General features: G+C 37.2%; 1 protein-coding gene across 1 annotated transcript; it reads right to left on the bottom strand.

The window, feature by feature from the left end:
- Positions 1-1,109: 1,109 nt before the first annotated feature.
- LOC143643528 (olfactory receptor 51G2-like) lies at positions 1,110-2,051 on the bottom strand. The gene has a single exon (XM_077112145.1). It carries the CDS (start codon positions 2,049-2,051, stop codon positions 1,110-1,112), a length of 942 nt encoding a protein of 313 aa, XP_076968260.1.
- Between the last annotated feature and the right edge of the window lie 19,088 nt (positions 2,052-21,139).

Below are 21,139 nucleotides of genomic sequence, written 5' to 3'. Positions count from 1 at the left end.
TTGAATAATGGATATGGAAACCAGAAGGATGCAGATTAAAATTTGAATGAGAGGTAATTAAGTTGAACCAAATACTAAATGCAATTCTTTAAGGATACTTTATGTATGATTTTATAATTAAAAACAGATATTTCAGTACATCATATTAATTGGAAACAAGTCTACATAGCATCAAATTCTTGAAGTACCTTGTGGTTACAATCTGCACATGTATCAACCCCATAATTAGACATGATAAATATGTTCTCTGAAAAATATCTTAGTGCAGAATGACATTGGGAGCTCAAAAGAGGGTGATCAGAACAACGCACACAAAGGAACACAGGAGATGCAGCATTGTACACCCCATATGTATAATAAAGAACAGATTTTAAAACGTCCAATAACTATGGCAAAGAAGTGAGAAATGTACTGAGAAACTAGATAGAAAAAATGGGTAGGAATCTGGGTCTCAGACTTATCCATACTGCTTAGGATCAGAAGGTCTCTGTGGCTTACTAGTTGCAGAAACATCACATCTCTGGATTATTTAACAGATAAATAAGTTCAATTAATTTGGTACAGTTTGTCTTCCTTTTATACTCTCAAAGTATACAATGCTTCACTCGTTCATCGTTCTCTTTTAATATAAGGCTTTCCTGCTGGAATTTTTTTTCTCCTGAAAAGAAGGCCAAAATATGTACTTAAGATTATTTTCTTAATAAGGTCAACAGTATGGGTAAACATTGCTGGTACAAACTACAAAATCATCTTGAATCTAAACCTTACTAACAAATTTAAGACCTTAGCAAGTCGTTGGTCTGATGTCTCTTGATTTCACAGATATGTACAGCTGATTAATAAGAAAAATCTGTAGTTCTACTAAGAAATACCTCAGCTGGGTTTGGTGGCCACCTTCTTCAGCATTTCAACATGGATCTACAACAATATCAAATCATCTTTTTCCCTCTACATCAAAGATAGGATTTATTATTTTTGAGGTTTGGATCCAATATCATAAAGGCAAAATATGTTTAGTAATATTTTAATTTAAATTATACATTAATATGAGGTACACTCATAAATATAAGACGGAAAAGAGGAAAAATGCTTCTCAGATTCCCTCTAAACTAAACTTTCTGTCTCTTGAATTTCTTGAGGATTCTGCCACGAATCTGCTTGGTCTTGACACTGTAGACAACAGGGTTCATTAGGGGTGGGACCAACAAGTAGACATTGGCCATGAGCACATGGACAATTGGAGAAGCATTCTGTCCATAGCGATGGATCATAGATAGCCCAATCATTGGTGTGTAGAAGGTGAGTACGGCACAGATATGGGAGATGCAGGTATTGAGAGCTTTGACCCTCTCTGCCTTGGAGGCTATACTCAACACTGTGCCCAGGATGAGGAGATAGGAGAGGAGGAGGAGCACAGAATCAAGTCCCATGGAGCAGATGACCACCAAGAGGCCATAGATGCTGCTGATCCGATGGCTGGATACAGTTGTCTTTATAAGGTCCTGGTGAAGGCAGAAGGGATAGGAGAGAATATTGACAGCACGGTATTGAAGCCTCTTCAGGAGGAAGGAAGCTGGAAAGACCAGAGTCAGAGACCTTCCAGCAATGGCTAACCCAATCCCAATGATTACACCATTTGTTAAAATGGCTGCATAGCGCAGAGGCTCACGGATGGCAATAACACGATCAAAGGCCATGGTCAACAGCACAGCTGACTCAGTAATGGAGAAAACATGGATGAAGTACATCTGTACCAGACAGGCATCAAATGGGACCTCCCGGGCATGGAACCAAAAGACACTGAACATGGTCGGAAAGGTAGTAGTTGATAGGCCCAGATCTGTGAGTGCCAGCATTGACAAAAAGTAGTACATTGGTCGATGGAGGGAAGGCTCAGTTCTGATGATGAAGAGGACGGTAATGTTTCCTGCAATTGAGATGGCATAAACCAAGAAGATAGGGAGGGAAATCAAGCCATATGTGCTTTCAAGGCCTGAGAGGCCTGTCAGAAGGAAGCGGGGATAAAGGACAGAGCTATTGAAGACAGACATCAGGTTGATTGAAGAAGCCTTGGCCTTGGTGGGAGACAAGAGCATGAAACAATTAGGCTAAAAGACAACTTTGCTTCCAAAACTAATGGACTGATACATACTTCTCTGCCTTAACTCTTTTCAATTGCTCCTCTGCTCCTCATCCTATTTAATAACCACCTGGATTATTATTTTATAAACTAACTTTTTCTTTCTTCATTGCAGAAACAATTATTGAGGACATGTTTTACAAAACAAATTTTGATAGTGCTAGAAAATAGGGAAATGGGTAAGAAATGCCTATACCATAAAAAAAAAGTGGATAGAGACAACTGTAATTAAAGTGAAGTGTTCATTTAATGCAAGATGCTATAAATCTCAGAAAGAGGAAATTACCTGATCTAGGGAGGTAAGAGGATATTTATCAAGAGTGATTCTTAGTTAGGTTTAAAGGACAGATAGGAGTTAGATTGGACTAATAGGCTGTGCTAGGAATTTTGTGCTGATTGACACACATGTAAATGCAGAAATATATTAGACACTATTATAAGCATAAGAAAATACAATTGAGCAAAACTACAGCATAGTGTAGATCTTCAGATGGTTGATCAAGCTAAAACTAAAGAGTAAGATACATCAATTCCTTAAGGAACACATGCGCAAATGTAAGAAATTTCTACTTAATTTTAGAGGATTCATAGTAGTCATTGTAATAAAAAATAAACAGTTTGGCCAGGTGTGTAGTATATCAATGCCAAACTAAAATCAATGTTAAGAACGGTCTAAAAAGAGATGGCAGGGGAACCTATAGGATAAGACTATTTTAATAAAAAGAAAAAAAACTACATGAACATCAAATCTAACAGTGAGAATGAAGGATAAATACAAGTTATGTAGGGTCACAAATACCACAGACTCTGGTCAGTAATCGTATACTAGGAATGAGAAAAAATAACAGAATATATGATAATTTCAGTTACTTAGCAGATTCTGGTGTATTTTACTGAAACAAACTAATGAACAAAAAACAGTAGGATGTCTTGCATGGGAAGTTGATGAAACCAGGGGTCAAGATGAGTCCAGTTTGATCATGTTCACTTTTAGGTGTGCATGTAGAGGGACCAGTGATATACTGGGATCCACAGAGGGCATGTTAAAGAGAAATTATTCCTATTCTTAAAGATCTTGGAAGGGTGCCTAATAGAACAAGGGAAGAGAGCAACATATTTACATAGGAAAAAAGAAAAATCAAAACAAAAGAAACATATGATGCCACCTTGTAAGAAAGGAGTAAAGCTTTGCGTGCTCAGATACCCAGACAGTCAGGCAGGCTGTAGGGAATGAAACAGTCAAAATTCACCATGGAATAGAGAAGATGAGTCAATATAGTAGGACCCTTTGAGACTTCAATAACTTAGCAATATAATGGACCTCTGATTCTGATTACTTTTAGAAAGCCCAAGTTATCGCTTGTAAAGAAAACATCTTGAGGGGATCCTCTTAAGAATTATCTTGCCTAATTTCCTTTTTGGTTTACAATATTTTTAAGTGCAAATAATATATGTGAGAGCAAAATTTAGGAGACACTCAAACAATCAACATGATCAACTTCTATATTAATAATTTTAACCTTAGGATTTTTAGTTAATAACAGAGAACAATGTTTTGGGAGACCAGGGAGTTCAGTAAATGGGTTCCTTTCATGGTTATTCTCTGTACCTGGGGATGTTAGCAATGCCATCCTGAGCTCTTCTGAGCAAAAGGCTCCACTGGGGAGTGACAATGTGTACATCTGACCTTTCTTAGAGCAATAATTTAACATGATCAGCTGTTAGTACTACCTCTTGACTTACCCGGCCACTTTCTGGATTCCTCAAACATAATCTGTCCTATTCTGTTATTGAGTCTTCTCACCTCCAAAGCCTTCCTTCTGGCACACACAAATCCTCAAGTACAGACAACCATTCCTCCTGAGCAGATTGGTTGGGTTTTCAGACTGCCTGGGATTTCTGGTAAATGGAGGATGCCACTGAAGGTGAGCATAAGAGAATAGATGAGTAAAAGACACACTTGTTCCTAAAGCAGATAGTTCTTCAATGAAGTATAGGTGTCCTGACTGAGACATAAGTCTCTCTTTCAGCAACCTGAGTCAATTTAGGCCTACTTTTGTTTTCAGCATCCTGGATTCAATCCACCCAGGTGCTTTATCTGCACTGTACTTCTGCGCTTTAACTACTTTGTGCTGTCTGCCCCTCTTGACTGTTTCATTCCCTTAGGACCAAATTTTGTTCTTTTCCTCCAGACAATCCCTAAGGAGGGTGAAGGATGCCACCGCCTGTGATTGGAGCTGCTTCCCCTACTTTGGGATGGGAGGTGGGCATCTGAAGATCCTAGTCTAGGAGTTCAGTTTGGCAGCCACTGAAAAATATATCTGGGATCATCTGGTGGAAAAAATTATAAGTTAGATAAAGTTATTTATACAAAAATGTCTTAATCACACCCAGCATGAACTAGCTGTGGAACACTTAAAAAATTAATCAATGTCTTTGGGCTACATTTTTGGAGTAGTATAATAGGAATAATAACACCACTTTGTTGAGCTGTTGTGAGGAAGGCCAAATGTTATATGTACATTTGTGTATATTTTGGGTTAATAAGACTGGCATAAAAATTATAAATAACAAAGAACTCTAGGATTTATAGACTTCTGGTAAATAGCACTCAATGTTTTCACTAGTTATCAGACAGAAATGTGAATATTCCACTATCTTCATCAAGCAAATCTGCCCCTTTTGGGACACCTTTTCTGAAGGACATTAAAAGTGTCATTTTGCAAATCCAAATGGTTATACTAACTCAAATTGATAAAGGTGTGATAGGACTCAAAATGTTGCACTCCCTTATTTGAGAGCAGAGAAATATCCAGCAAATAAATAAGTCCCCCACAAACATAATTTTAAAGGGCACCTTCCCTGTTCATTCCAAATTATACAAGTGGTTGATATGAGAATGGAGAGAATATTGGCAGTCTCCTCTGATTGAGCTAACCACTCTGCTTACTCTCCTAGTGCACTGCTCTTCACCTTTTGAAACTCAGAAATTCATGTCAGTAACATTATTGTTGCTATTTCCCAAAAACATATCCTTTCTTCATAATCCATTATATATTTCATCAGCATCTTATCATCTGTAATGTAAAATAGCATTCAGATGCATCATTTGGTGTCAACTTTCTTCAATGTCAGATCAATTCAGGTCAATTTCAATCAAAATTTAAATGCGAGGCAAATAAGCCCCCTGTGGCTTTTATAGGTGTCCTTGTTGCCTCACACAACACATTCTTTTTACTGTCTGCCAAATTCTATTTCCCCAAACCTTGGTTTAATGGGAGTATCCTGCTCAAAAATATTTAGTGTTTTTATATTGCCATACCAGATTATCCTATAACATACAAGAGACTGCTAATTTAACAGAATTAATGGCCAAAAAACAAATTAACATAATAAATATGTAAGTAAATAATGCAAGCAGGTTTTGGTTGATTATACTTGGGACAGACTGTATGGTGTAACGTGAACATTTCTGAGAAAGCCAGCATTGAACATCCAGCATTTTCCACACATATTTATCATATTGATTTTTTTTTACCATAGTATTTTTTTCTGTTTACCGTTTGGAATTTGTGTACCAATTTTTGTGTTTCAAATTTATACAAATTTTTGTACAAGTTCTGTATAAATTTGTATATACTTTTTTGTACCCCAAATTTATATATCATTTGAAATTTGTATATCATTTGGGATTTCCTGTATACCATCTGGAATTAAGTTAATTTGAACATGCTAGCATAGAAGATCCTTGGTTTAGATAGTGGTTCTCAACAAAAAGCAGTTTTGCCCAACAGGGAATATTTGACAATGTTTGGGGGTATTTGTCAGAGTTGGGGACGGGATGCTACTGGTATTAGTGTGGATTCAAGAGAACTTCTGAACATCCTACAGTGTACAAAATAGACCCCCATGAAAAAGAATTAAGTTGTCCAAAATGTCAATATAGCCAAGATTGAAAATCCCTAGTTTAAGGGGAAAAAACAAAGCTAAATCAAAAATAAAAATTCTATAATTTGGCTCTGGATAATATGAAGGAAAAGTACATGGACTCCAGGACCATGAAAATAATGACCACTGGCTGAAGATCCAGTGCTCCTTAGCTTTGAATCCCAGGTCTGGCACTTACTGTCTGTGTAATGTAAGGAAAGTCACTTAACTCCATTTTGCCCCAGTTTTCTCATGTGTAAAATAAGATTGTAGTCATTTTATTTATCTTCTAGGATTATTGTAAAGATTCAATGAATTCATACATGGATGAAATTTAAAACATATTAAGTACTCAATAGCAGATATTCAAAAATCTAATTCCTTGTTCCTTTATACAGAGTTAGGTTGAACTACTTTTAATATTTTATTCTGCTCATCTGCCAGATATGTGACCCTGTATTTTGTGAACTCAGCTGAAACATCTTTCAAAGATCCTCACAAGTTTCTCTTTTTATGTTTAACTTTTTGAGAAACTATCAAACTGCTTTCCACAGAGACTGTAGTATTTTTTTTTTCAATTTTATTGAAATGTATTCACACACCATACAAGCCATCCACAGTATACAATCACTGGCTCACAATATCATTAAATCATCAGGATACCCACCCATGATCAGTTTTGGAGCATTTTCATTACTCCATAAAAGAAATAAAAACAAAAAAATAAAACCCCAATCCTCCCATACCCCTTGCCCACCCACCCCCAACTCTTGTTGAACCATAATACTGGTGTGGTACATTTGTTACTATTGATGAAAGAATATTAAAATATTATTGTTAATTCTAGTTGATAGTTTGCCAATAGGTGCATTTTCCCATATACCTCTCTATTATTAACTGTAGGACTTAAAAGGCTGATGTTTAACCTAAAGCTTGCAGACACAAGTCTATGAGGAAATGCAGACTTGAGCTTTCAGGATCTGGAAATTCAGTGGAATCTGAGACATGCAGATAGAGCACAATGAGGTGTGGAAGAGACTTGCTTAAGGGAAATTAATACCCTAGCATTAAAAGTATTTATTTTTCGGAACTTGTTTTTCATTATATAGCTTTTGCATGCAAACAACCTTTATCACTTTTCTTTCTAGAATATAATTTTGCACTTGGCTGAAAATAAACTTGTCTGAAGACTGGTGTCTCTGGATCCCCTGATCCCTTTCTGTGTCTTGTTTTACTTTAACATTCCTTAGGGTGATAGTTGTGGCCAACAATTAACTCCTTGAAATAGTGTTGTACATTTATTCTATTCCATGAAAGAACTTTAAAATATTTTTTTATATTCGTACAGTTTATCACAGTCATAGTCTACTACAAATTCACTGTGTTAATCATTCCCACATTTTAACCTCCAGATTTCCTGCTGGTGACATACCTGAGTCTAAATTTCCTCTCTCCACCATATTCACACACCATTCAATATTATTAGTTATTCTCGCAATAACATGCTACTGTCATCTCTATCCATTTCCAAATGTTTAATTTCAATCTAGTTAAACATTCTGCACATATTAAGCAACAAATCCCCATTCTTCAGCCTCATTCTATATCATTGTAACCAATATTCTGTATTTTATGTCTATGGGTTTACATATTATGATTAGTGCATATCAGTGAGATTATACAATATTTGTCCTTTTGTGTCTAACTTATTTTACTTCACATAATGTCTTCAAGGTTCATCCATGCTACCACATGCTTCAGGACTCCATTCCTTCTTACTGCTGAATAATATTCCATCAGATGGATATTATTACATAACACATTTAGTTTATCCATTCATCTACTGATGGACACTTCGTTTGTTTCCATTTTTTAGCAGTTGTGAATAATGCCTCTATGGACAACAGTGTGCAAATGTCTGTTAGATTCCCTGCTTTCAGTTCTTCTGAGTTTATCCCAAGTAACAGGATTGCCAGGTTGTAAGGTGTTCTAGTTTGCTAGCTGCCAGAATGCAATATACCAGAAACAGAATGGCTTTGAAAGGGGGAATTTAATGAGTTGTTAGTTTATAGTCCTTAGGCTGAGAAAATGTCCCAATTAAAACAAGTCTATAGAAATATCCAATCTAAGGCATCCAGGGAAAGATACCTTGGTTCAAGAAGACTGATGAAGTTCAGGGTCTCTCTCTCATGTGAGAAGGCACATGGAGAACACAGTCACAGTTTCTCTCTCAGCTGGAAGAGCACATGACAAGCAAGGCATCATCTGCTAGCTTTCTCTCCTGGCTTCCTGTTTCATGAAGCTCCCCGGGAAGCGTTTTCCTTCTTCATCTCCAAAGGTCAGTGGCTGGTAGACTCTGCTTCATGGTGCTGCTCTCTCTGAATCTCTCATTCTCCAAAATATTTCCTCTTTTATAGGACTCCAATAAACCAATCAAGACCCCCCAAATGTGTGGAAACATGTCACCCCTTAATCTAGTTTAACAACCACTCTTGACTAAATCCCATCATCCAGGGAGATGATCTGATTACAGTTTCAAACATACAGTATTGAATAGAGATTATTCTACCTTTATGAAATGATATTTTGATGAAAACATGGCTTTTCTAGGGGGCATACCTCCTTTCAAACCAGCACATAAGGCAACTGTAGCTTGCTTCCTGAGGAACTGCCAGACTGTCTTCCACAGCAGCTATAACATTTTACAATCCCACTGGCAGTGAATAAGTGTTCCTATTTCATTAGATCCTCTCCAATACTTGTAACTTCCTGTTTGTTTAATAGCAGCCAATCTAGTAATTGTAAGGTGATATCTCACTGTGGTTTTGATTTGCATTTTCCTAAGGACTAGAGAGGCTGAACATCTTTTCATGTGCTCTTTAGCCATCTGTAGACCCTCTTTGGAAAAATGTCTTTTCATTTATTTTGCCCATTTTTAAATTGAGGTTTTCATCTTTATATTGTTCAGTTGTAGGGTTTCTTTATATATTCTGGGTAGCCAAAATTTATCATATATGTAGTTTCCAAATATTTTATTCCACTGAGTCAGCTGCTGTTTTCCAAATGTTTTTACCCTTTCACAAAGTCCTTTAAAGCACAAAAATATTCGGTTTTGAGGAGTTTCTGTTTATCTATTTTTTTTCTTTTGTTGTTTGTGCTTTAGGTGTAAAGTCTTGGAAACTACCTCTTATCACTAGATCTTGAAGATATTTCCCCATGTCTTCTTTTAGAAGTTTTATGGTACAGGCTTTTATGTTCAAGTCTTTGATCCATGGTAAGTTAATTTTTGTATATGGTGTGAGATAGGGGCCATCTTTCATTCTTTTGCAAATAGATATCCAGTTCTGCCAATACCATTTATTAAAGAAACTGTTCTGTCCTAGTTGAGTGGATTTGGGAGCCTTGTCAAAAATCAGTTGACCATAGATCTGAGCATCTATTTCTGAACTCTCACTTTGATTCCATTGATCAATATGTCTATATTTATGTCAGTGCCATGCTGTTTTGACCACTGTGGCTTTATAATACACTTTAAATCAGTAAGTGTGAGTCCTCCCACTTCATACTTCTTTCTCAATATGTTTTTGGCTATTTGAAGCCCCTTACCCTCCAAATAAATTTGAGAATTTACTTTTTGGCACCTATAAATGAAACTGTTAGAATTTTGATTGGCATGGCATTGAATTTGTACATCCATTGGGATAGAATTGTCACCTTAATAACATTTGACTTTCTAATCCATGAACATGGGATGTCTTTCCATTTATTTAGATCTTCTTTGACTTCTTTTAGCAAAGTTTTGTAGTTCTCTGTGTACAGGTCAATTACATACTTAGCTAAGTTTATTCCTAGATATTTAATTCTTTTAGTTGCTATTTTAAGTGGAGTTATTTTCTTGATTACCTCCTTAGCTAGCTTAGGAGTAGTGTATAGAAACCCTACTGATTTTTGTGTGTTGATTTTATATCCCACAACTTTGCTGAACTCATTTAATAGCTCAACTAAATTTGTCATAGATTTTTCAGGATTTTCTAAATATAGGATCATGTTGTCTACAAGTAGCAAAAGTTTTACTTCTTCCTTTCTGATTTGGATGCCTTTTATTTCTTTTTCTTACCTAATTGCTCTAGCTAGAACTTCTAGAACAATAATGAATAATAACAGCAGTGACAGTGTTTATTCTTTTCTTGATCCTGATCTAAGAGGGAAAGTTTTCAACCTCTCATTGTGGAATACAATGCTAGCTGTGGGTTTTTCATATATTCCCTTTATTACATTGAGGACATTTCCTTTGACTCCTGCCTTTCAAAATGCTTTATCAATAAAGGATGATGGATTTTGTCAAATGCCTTTTCAGCATCAATTGAGGTGATCATGTGGATTTTCCCTTTTGATTTTCTATGTGGTGTATTGGATTAGTTGATTTTCTTGTGTTGAAACATTTTTGATGACTGATTCAATCTCTTTACTTATGATTGGTTTGTAGAGGTCTTCTATTTCTTTTTGAGTCAGTGTAGGTTGTTCATGTGTTACTAGGAAATTGTCCATTTTATCTAAGTCCTCTACTTTGTTAGCATACAATTGTTCATATTATCTTATGATCTTTTTTATGTCTTTGGGTCCATGGTAATGGCCTGCCTCTCATTTCTGATAACATTTATTTCTATATTCTCTCTTTTGTCTTTGTCAGTCTAGCTAAAGGTTTTATTAATTTTCTCAAAAAAACAACTTTTGGTTTCACTGATTCTCTCTATTGTTCTTTTATTCTCCTTGTCATTTATTTCAAATTTAATCTATTATTTCTTTCCGTTTTCTTTGGGATTAGTTTGCTGTTTCTCCCAAGTCTCTCTAGTTGTTCAGTTAAGTCTTTGGTTTTAGCTTTTTTTTCTTTTTTAATGTAGGTGTTTAGTACTATAAATTTCTTTCTCACCACTACCTTCACTGGATCTCATATGTTTTGATATGTTGTGTTCTCATTTTCATTCATCTTGAGCTATTTACTGATTTCCCCTGCAGTTTCTTCTTTGATCCATTGATTAAGAAAATGTTGTTTTACCTCCACATATTTGTGAAATTTCCAGTTCTATGGCTGTTACTGATTTCCAGCTTCATTCTATTATGAACAGAGAAAGTGCATTGTGTAATTCCAATCCTTTTAAATTTATTAAGACCCATTTTGTGTCCCAGCATCAGTTCTGTCCTAGAGAATGTCCATGAGAACTTGGGAAGAATATGTATCCTGCTCTTTTGGGGTGCAAACTTCCATATATGTCTGTTAGCTCTTGTTCATTTATCATTTTATTTAGGTTCTCTGTGCCCTTATTGATCCTCTTTTCAGATGTTCTATCTATTGGAAAAAGTGTTGTGTTGAAGTTGCTCACCATTATTGTAGAAAAGTCTATTATTTCCTTCAGTTTTGCCAGTGTTTGCCTCCTGGGTTTTGGGGCACCTTGATTAGGTAAGGATTTATGACTGTTATTTCTTCTTGGTGAATTGCCCCTTTTATTAATATAGACTGCTTCTTTGCCTCATAACATTTTTGCCTTTAATGTCTATTTTTGCCTGATGTTAGTATAGCTACCCCAGCTTTTTTTGTTGTAGTTGCTGTTTGCATGGAATATCTTTTTCCACCCTTTCTCGTTCAAACTATTGTATATTTGGGTGTAAAATGAGACTTTGCAAACCACATATAGTAGGATTATAATTTTTTATTCATTCTGCCAATCTGTGTCTTTTGATTAGGAAGTTTAATCCATTACTATTCAATGTTATTACTGTAAAAGCAGCCCTTACTTCAAGGGTTTTATCCTATGGCTTTTATTTGTCAGATCTATTACTCTTATTATTATTATTTTGGCATGGGCAGGCTTTGGGAATCGAACCCGGGTCTCCACCATGGCAGGCGAGAATTCTGCTACTGAGACACCATTACCCATCCTCAGATCTATTATTTTTTTAATTCCTTTTAATTTTTTGTTACTCTTACTGATAACTATCATTTCTATAAATTCCTCTAATACTCTTTCTCTTAGTTTTTTTTTTTTTTTTAGCTGGCAGAATTCTCTTTCAGGGCAGGTCTCTTGTTAGCAAACTTTCCCAGTTTTCTTTGTCTGTGAATATTTTAAGCTCTCCCTCACTTTTGGAAGACAACTTTGCTGGATAAATAATTACTGGCTGGCAATTTTTCTCTTTCACGATCTTAAATATATCATAGCACTGCCTTCATGCCTCCACGGTGTCTAATGAGAAGTCAGCACTGAACTTTGTGTGGCTTTCTATGTATTTGATGGATCACTTTTCTCTTCCTGCTTTCAGGATTCTCTCCTTTTTTTCAACTTTTAACAGTCTGATTAGCATAGGACTTTGAGTGTGTCTATCTGTATTTTTTCTCTTTGGAGTATGTTGGGCTTCTTGGATTTGTATATGTGTGTCTTTTATAAGGGTTTGGAAATTTTCAGCCATTATGTTCTCAAATATTCTTTCTCAGCCTTTACCTTTCTCTTTTCCTTCTGGGACACCAATAATGCATATTTTTGTGTCCTTTGTGCTATCAATCATTTCCCTGAGATGCAGCTCAAGTTTTTCCATTTTTTCTCCATTTGTTCATTTGTCTGTTTGAGTTTAGTTGCTCTGTCCTCTAGTTTTCATATCCCTTCTTCTGCCTCTTCAAATCATCTGTTGTGTGTCTCTGGTATATTTTTGCTTTCATCTACTGTAACTTTTATTCCCACAAACTCTTCTATTTTTCTATGCAATCTTTCAAATTCTTCTTTATGCTCTCCCAGTGTCTTTTTTTTTTTTTAGGCCTATGGTCCAGGAATTGAACCCGAATCTCCCACATGGAAGGCAAGCATTCTACCACTGAACCACCCGTGAACCCTCCCAGTTTCTTTTTAATACCCTTTATTTCTTTAAGTACCTCATTGAAATCATTTTGAAGAGTTGTTTGACCATCTTTGATAAGTTGTTACAAGTCATGTATTTCCTGGCTTTTTAATTTGATCATTTCATTTGGCCATATATCCTCTTGTTTTATAATATGCCTTATAATTTTTGCTGGTTTCTAGACATCTGATTATCTGAATAAGATTATTTTGGTTTCCCACTCACCTAAGATTTTATATTGGATGCATGTTGAAGGTTTCCTTTGGCACTAAATTTGTCAGGATTTTCCAGCCAAACCGGGGCCAAGTTCCCACTGAGGGGGGTGCAAACCTGTATCAAAGGGCCCAAGAGAAGTGTTAGGAAAGTAGCTTCTCACATTGTACTTTCCCAGACTTCTCAGCAGATGGTGGTCTTTGGTAAAGTATTCCTCACAGTCTTACAAAGTTAAGTTATTCCTATAGCCCTCTGACCCCTCTGTTTCTACAGTGAGTTATAATAAAAGCCCCATGGTGTTGTGGGTTTCTGTCCAGAAAGGATCAAGGCTGTGAGTCTTTGCTGTCCTATTTCACCAGCCAACAACTGGGAGGCAGGACCTTCCTGTTTCTTCCTGATTGCTGTAGCACATCGGGTGAGACCCAGTTGCACTAATTGCTGTTGGGTTTAGGGGTTGGGGAAGGAGCTCAGTCACTCATTGCAGCTTCTTTGTTTGTAGAAATAGTAAAGGGTGTGAGCAGCCTGTGCTCCTGTGTAAAAAGGGTCAATGCTGTAATAACCAGAAGGTTCTCTGGCTAGTAGGTAGAATAGGACTGTGTTGTGCCTACCCCCACCCCTATCACTTTTCCCAAGGAACAGTGATGACAGTGTGTGTTGTGTGTGCTCATGTGTGTGTGTGTGTGTGTATGCGTATGAATGCTTTGGAAGATTTGTTCACAGAAGTACAATTTCATCACTGAGCCTGAAGCAAAGATTCCATGAAGGGTATTTGAAAATTAGCATGGAGATTTGCCTGCTTTAGGATGTGCAAGTTGAAGAAGCTGAATATTAGATCATAAAATATTTGTATTTTATACTCTAAGAGTAAGGATTTCTTACCTTATTAGCTACAGGAGTACACCTTCTTTGCTGAATCAGTTTGTTTATTGGAACATAATATAGACATAAGGGTTCAGGACATCAGGTAATAGCAATCATAGCTACTTTCCTGAGGCACTTCGGTTGAGAGAGAACATGCCTTCACTCAAATAACACTGTGCTACAAAAGGAAATACTTTAAGTGAAGTATCAAGAAAAATAAATAAATAACAAATATGGCAGAGAATAACTGGCATGTGAAACATGTCTAAATGTTCCAACAAATGGCGGAGTTTAAGGAGAGGAGAAAATGAGAAAGAAACAATAAATAAGCAGTTTTGCAAACTGATGGAGGTCATAAATTCCAAAGCTAAAGAACACAGTCGAATACTTGCAGGATAAATAAAAAAACCGGCAACTAGGCACATCATAGTAAAAGTTCACAAAACCAGTGAAAGTTAAAAGGCACCAGAAGAAAAAGGGGCACATTTCTTCCAAAGGAACAGGAGCATTGAAAGCTGACTCTACAGAAACAATGGGAACCAGAAGGCAACAGAGTAGCATCATTAATATGCTGAAAAGAAATAACTGGCAACCTGGAATTCCATAACCACAAAAAATATCTTAGAGTTTTAAGATTAAATAAAATGTTTCCAGACTGCAACTGATGGAGTTTCTTTCCAGTAAGTCAAAAATAAAAAGTAGTAGAAAAAATAATAATAATAAATAAAATAAATAAAAGGCAGTAGGAAAATGATCCTAGACTGAAACATGTAATTAAAGAAGAAAATGAAGAAGGAAAGAAAGAATAAATACATGGGTGAGATTATTTAAAATGTATTTACTAAATAACAGTCAAATGTCTTGTGGAATTTGAATATATGTAAGTTTTAAAAATAAATACATAAATTAAAAAATATATTTATAAAAATTGGATGCAGGCGCGGCGTCCACGCCCCGCAGCAGCCGAGCCGCCCGCCCTCCTTCTCCCCTCTCTTTCTCCGCCGGCCCGCCGCGCGGCGCCCACGCCCCGCAGCAGCCGAGCCGCCCGCCCTCCTTCTCCCCCCTCCTCCCCCTCCTGCTCCGGCTGCTCTCCAACCACCACAGTGCCCTCTTCCCCCGCCTTCACCGTGCTCCTCCGCCACCAGCCTCGACAGCCTTGCCGCCCTCACCTTTCCTCCTCCAGAACAGCTACTGGGGGAGTGGAGATAATACAGAGCAGCTCCCGGAGCCACGAGGGAGATCAAAGGGACAGCGTACCCCATCCTGGAACGGCTGACTATCTGGGAGAACCAGCTCCGGTGAGATCACCAAGGGGCACGGGCTTTCCTGGGTGGGACGGCAAGTGACCGGAGTCCGTCCCTTCCACCTTCCCGGGCCAGCTGGTAGAATTGACAGGCGGTCCCCTTAGGCCACGGCGGCTGGTGCCCCCACCACACGAGGCCCCCCGGAACAACTGAGATAGTTGGGTCGGAAATCTCCAGACTGCGGAGAACAGTGACCGGGGGATCCCTTCCAAACATGTGACTCCCCCGTCGGCTGGGAACAGTGGACTCTCCCGGGCTGCGACAGCTGGCGCCCTCCCGCCATGCTTGGTGCCCCGGGCCGACTGGCTAATTTGGCCGGACGCTCTCCTGTGTTGCGACGGCCGGTGACCCTCCCCACGTTTGGAACCCCGGGCCGGCTGGCATTCTTCCAAGACGCTTCGGCTGCTGAACCTCCCCTACGGCGAGAGTTTTCCAGAGTTGAGGGACCCACAGCAACTTTCGCTGGTGGAACCCACAGACAGGCGTGTGCCACGAGCGCCACGTACTAGGCAGGATAGGAAGAACAGAACCCAGAGATTGCACAGAAAAATCTTTCAACCTGTGGGGTCGAGCACCCGGGGAAATCTGACTAAATGCCCAGACGCCAGCAGAAGATAACGGATCACGCTCAGAAAATTGAACATACGGCCCAGTCAAACGAAGAAACCAATAGTTCAAATGAGACACAGGAGCTGAAACAACTAATGCTGAATATACGAACAGAAATGGAAAACCTCTTCAAAAACGAATTCGATAAATTGAGGGAGAACATGAAGAAGACATGGGCTGAACATAAAGAAGAAATAGAAAAACTGAAAAAACAAATCACAGAACTTATGGAAGTGAAAGATAAAGTAGAAAAGATGGAAAAAACAATGGATACCTACAATGACAGATTTAAAGAAACAGAAGATAGAATTAGTGATTTGGAGGACGAAACATCTGAATTCCAAAAAGAAACAGAAACTATCCGGAAAAGAATGGAAAAATTTGAACAAGGTATCAGGGAACTCAAGGACAATGTGAACCGTACAAATATATGTGTAGTGGGTATCCCAGAAGGAGAAGAGAAGGGAAAAGGAGGAGAAAAACTAATGGAAGAAATTATCACTGAAAATTTCCCAACTCTTATGAAAGACCTAAAATTACAGATCCAAGAAGTGCAGCGCACCCCAAAGAGATTAGACACAAATAGGCATTCCCCAAGACACTTACTAGTTAGAATGTCAGAGGTCAAAGAGAAAGAGAGGATCTTGAAGGCAGCGAGAGAAAAACAATCCGTCACATACAAGGGAAACCCAATAAGACTATGTGTAGATTTCTCAGCAGAAACCATGGAACCTAGAAGACAGTGGGATGATATATTTAAGTTATTAAAAGAGAAAAACTGCCAGCCAAGACTCCTATATCCAGCAAAATTGTCCTTCAAAAATGAGGGAGAAATTAAAACATTCTCAGACAAAAAGTCACTAAGAGAATTTGTGACCAAGAGACCAGCTCTGCAAGAAATACTAAAGGGAGCACTAGAGTCAGATACAAAAGGACAGAAGAGAGAGACATGGAGAAAAGTGTAGAAAGAAGGAAAGTCAGATATGATATATATAATACAAAAGGCAAAATGGTAGAGGAAAATATTATCCAAACAGTAATAACTCTAAATGTCAATGGACTGAATTCCCCAATTAAAAGACATAGACTGGCAGAATGGATTAAAAAACAGGATCCTTCTATATGCTGTCTACAGGAAACACATCTTAGACCCAAAGATAAATATAGGTTGAAAGTGAAAGGTTGGGAAAAGATATTTCATGCAAACAACAACCAGAAAAGAGCAGGAGTGGCTATACTAATATCCAACAAATTAGACTTCAAATGTAAAACAGTTAAAAGAGACAAAGAAGGACACTATATACTATTAAAAGGAACAATTAAGCAAGAAGACATAACAATCATAAATATTTACGCACTGAACCAGAATGCCCCAAAATACGTGAGGAATACACTGCAAACACTGAAGAGGGAAATAGACACATATACCATAATAGTTGGAGACTTCAATTCACCACTCTCATCAATGGACAGAACATCTACACAGAGGATCAATAAAGAAATAGAGAACCTGAATATTACTATAAATGAACTTGACTTAATAGACATTTATAGGACATTACATCCCACAACAGCAGGATACACCTTTTTTTCAAGTGCTCATGGATCATTCTCAAAGATAGACCATATGCTGGGTCACAAAGCAAGTCTTAACAAATTTAAAAAGATTGAAATCATACACAACACTTTCTCGTATCATAAAGGAATGAAGTTGGAAATAAATAATAGGCGGAGTGCCAGAAAATTCACAAATACATGGAGGCTCAACAACACACTCTTAAACAACAAGTGGGTCAAAGAAGAAATTGCAAGAGAAATTAGTAAATACCTAGAGGCAAATGATAATGAAGACACAACATATCAAAACTTATGGGACGCAGCAAAGGCAGCGCTAAGAGGGAAATTTATTGCCCTAAATGCCTTTATCAGAAAAGAAGAAAAGGCAAAAATGCAGGAATTAACTGTCCACTTGGAAGAACTGGAGAAAGAACAGCAAACTAATCCCAAAGCAAGCAAAAGGAAAGAAATAACAAAGATTAGAGCAGAAATAAAGGAAATTGAAAACATGAAAACAATAGAGAAAATCAATAAGACCAGAAGTTGGTTCTATGAGAAAATCAACAAGATTGATGGGCCCTTAGCAAGATTGACAAAAAGAAGAAGAGAGAGGATGCAAATAAATAAGATTAGAAATGAAAGAGGAGACATAACTACTGACCTCACAGAAATAAAGGAGGTAATAACAGGATACTATGAACAACTTTACGCTAATAAATACAACAATTTAGAAGAAATGGACAAGTTCCTGGAAAGACATGAACAACCAACTTTGACTCACGAAGAAATAGACGACCTCAACAAACCAATCACAAGTAAAGAGATTGAATTAGTTATTCAAAAGCTCCCTAAAAAGAAAAGTCCAGGACCAGACGGCTTCACATGTGAATTCTATCAAACATTCCAGAAAGAATTAGTACCTACTCTCCTCAAACTCTTCAACATAATCGAAGTGGAGGGAAAACTACCTAATTCATTCTATGAAGCCAACATCACCCTCATACCAAAACCAGGCAAAGATATTACAAAAAAAGAAAACTACAGACCAATCTCTCTAATGAATACAGATGCAAAAATCCTCAATAAAATTCTAGCAAATCGTATCCAACAACACATTAAAAGAATTATACATCATGACCAAGTAGGATTCATCCCAGGTATGCAAGGATGGTTCAACAGAAGAAAATCAATTAATGTAATACACCATATCAACAAATCAAAGCAGAAAAATCACATGATCATCTCAATTGATGCAGAGAAGGCATTTGACAAGATTCAACATCCTTTCCTGCTGAAAACACTTCAAAAGATAGGAATACAAGGGAACTTCCTTAAAATGATAGAGGGAATATATGAAAAACCCACAGCTAATATCATCCTCAATGGGGAAAAATTGAAAACTTTCCCCCTAAGATCAGGAATAAGACAAGGATGTCCACTATCACCACTATTATTCAACATTGTGTTGGAAGTTCTAGCCAGAGCAATTAGGCAAGAAAAAGAAATACAAGGCATCAAAATTGGAAAGGAAGAAGTAAAACTATCACTTTTTGCAGACGATGTGATACTATATGTAGAAAACCCAGAAAAATCCACAACAAAATTACTAGAGCTAATAAATGAGTACAGCAAAGTAGCAGGCTACAAGATCAACATTCAAAAATCTGTAGCTTTTCTATACACTAGTAATGAACAAGCTGAGGGGGAAATCAAGAAACGAATCCCATTTACAATTGCAACTAAAAGAATAAAATACCTAGGAATAAATTTAACTAAAGAGACAAAAAACCTATATAAAGAAAACTACAAAAAACTGTTAAAAGAAATCACAGAAGACCTAAATAGATGGAAGGGCATACCGTGTTCATGGATTGGAAGACTAAATATAGTTAAGATGTCAATCCTACCTAAATTGATTTACAGATTCAATGCAATACCAATCAAAATCCCAACAACTTATTTTTCAGAAATAGAAAAACCAATAAGCAAATTTATCTGGAAGGGCAGGGTACCCCGAATTGCTAAAAACATCTTGAGGAAAAAAAACGAAGCTGGAGGTCTCGCGCTGCCTGACTTTAAGGCATATTATGAAGCCACAGTGGTCAAAACAGCATGGTATTGGCATAAAGATAGATATATCAACCAATGGAATCGAATAGAGTGCTCAGATATAGACCCTCTCATCTATGGACATTTGATCTTTGATAAGGCAGTCAAGCCAACTCACCTGGGACAGAACAGTCTCTTCAATAAATGGTGCCTAGAGAACTGGATATCCATATGCAAAAGAATGAAAGAAGACCCATCTCTCACACCCTATACAAAAGTTAACTCAAAATGGATCAAAGATCTAAACATTAGGTCTAAGACCATAAAACAGTTAGAGGAAAATGTTGGGAGATATCTTATGGATCTTACAACTGGAGGTGGTTTTATGGACCTTAAACCTAAAGCAAGAACACTGAAGAAGGAAATAAATAAATGGGAGCTCCTCAAAATTAAACACTTTTGTGCATCAGAGAGCTTCATCAAGAAAGTAGAAAGACAGCCTACACAATGGGAGACAATATTTGGAAACGACATATCAGATAAAGGTCTAGTATCCAGAATTTATAAAGAGATTATTCAACTCAACAACAAAAAGACAGCCAACCCAATTACAAAATGGGAAAAAGACTTAAACAGACACCTACCAGAAGAAGAAATACGGATGGCCAAGAGGCACATGAAGAGATGCTCAATGTCCCTGGCCATTAGAGAAATGCAAATCAAAACCACAATGAGATATCATCTCACACCCACCAGAATGGCCATTATCAACAAAACAGAAAATGACAAGTGCTGGAGAGGATGCGGAGAAAGAGGCACACTTATCCACTGTTGGTGGGAATGTCAAAGGGTGCAACCACTGTGGAAGGCAGTTTGGCGGTTCCTCAAAAAGCTGAATATAGAATTGCCATACGACCCAGCAATACCATTGCTAGGTATCTACTCAAAGGACTTAAGGGCAAAGACACAAACGGACATTTGCACACCAATGTTTATAGCAGTGTTATTTACATTTGCAAAGAGATGGAAACAGCCAAAATCTCCATCAACAGAAGAGTGGCCAAACAAACTGTGGTATATACATACGATGGAATATTATGCAGCTTTAAGACAAGATAAATTTATGAACCATGTAATAACATGGATGGACCTAGAGAATATTATGCTGAGTGAATCCAGCCAAAAACTAAAGGACAAATACTGTATGGTCCCACTGATGTGAACGGACATTCGAGAATAAACTTGAAATATGTCATTGGTAACAGAGTTCAGCAGGAGTTAGAAACAGGGTAAGACAATGGGTAATTGAAGCTGAAGGGATACAGACTGTGCAACAGGACTAGATACAAAAACTCAAAAATGGACAGCACAATAATACCTAATTGTAAAGTAATCATGTTAAAATACTGAATGAAGCTGCATCTGAGCTATAGGTTTTTTTTTGTTTTTGTTTGCTTGTTGGTTTGTTTGTTGTTGTTGTTTTTTTACTATTACTACTACTTTTATTTCTTTTCTTTATATTAACATTTTATATCTTTTTCTGTTGTGTTGCTAGTTCCTCTAAACCGATGCAAATGTACTAAGAAACAATGAT

Source organism: Tamandua tetradactyla, chromosome 8, assembly GCF_023851605.1.
Source record: "Tamandua tetradactyla isolate mTamTet1 chromosome 8, mTamTet1.pri, whole genome shotgun sequence".
Lineage (NCBI taxonomy): Eukaryota > Metazoa > Chordata > Mammalia > Pilosa > Myrmecophagidae > Tamandua > Tamandua tetradactyla.
This window is presented reverse-complemented; position numbering and strand designations above follow the sequence as displayed.

What these genes read in the sequence shown, in the direction of transcription:
- LOC143643528 (XM_077112145.1), bottom strand. Translation starts at nt 2,051, where the DNA reads ATGTCTGTCTTCAATAGCTCTGTCCTTTATCCCCGCTTCCTTCTGACA.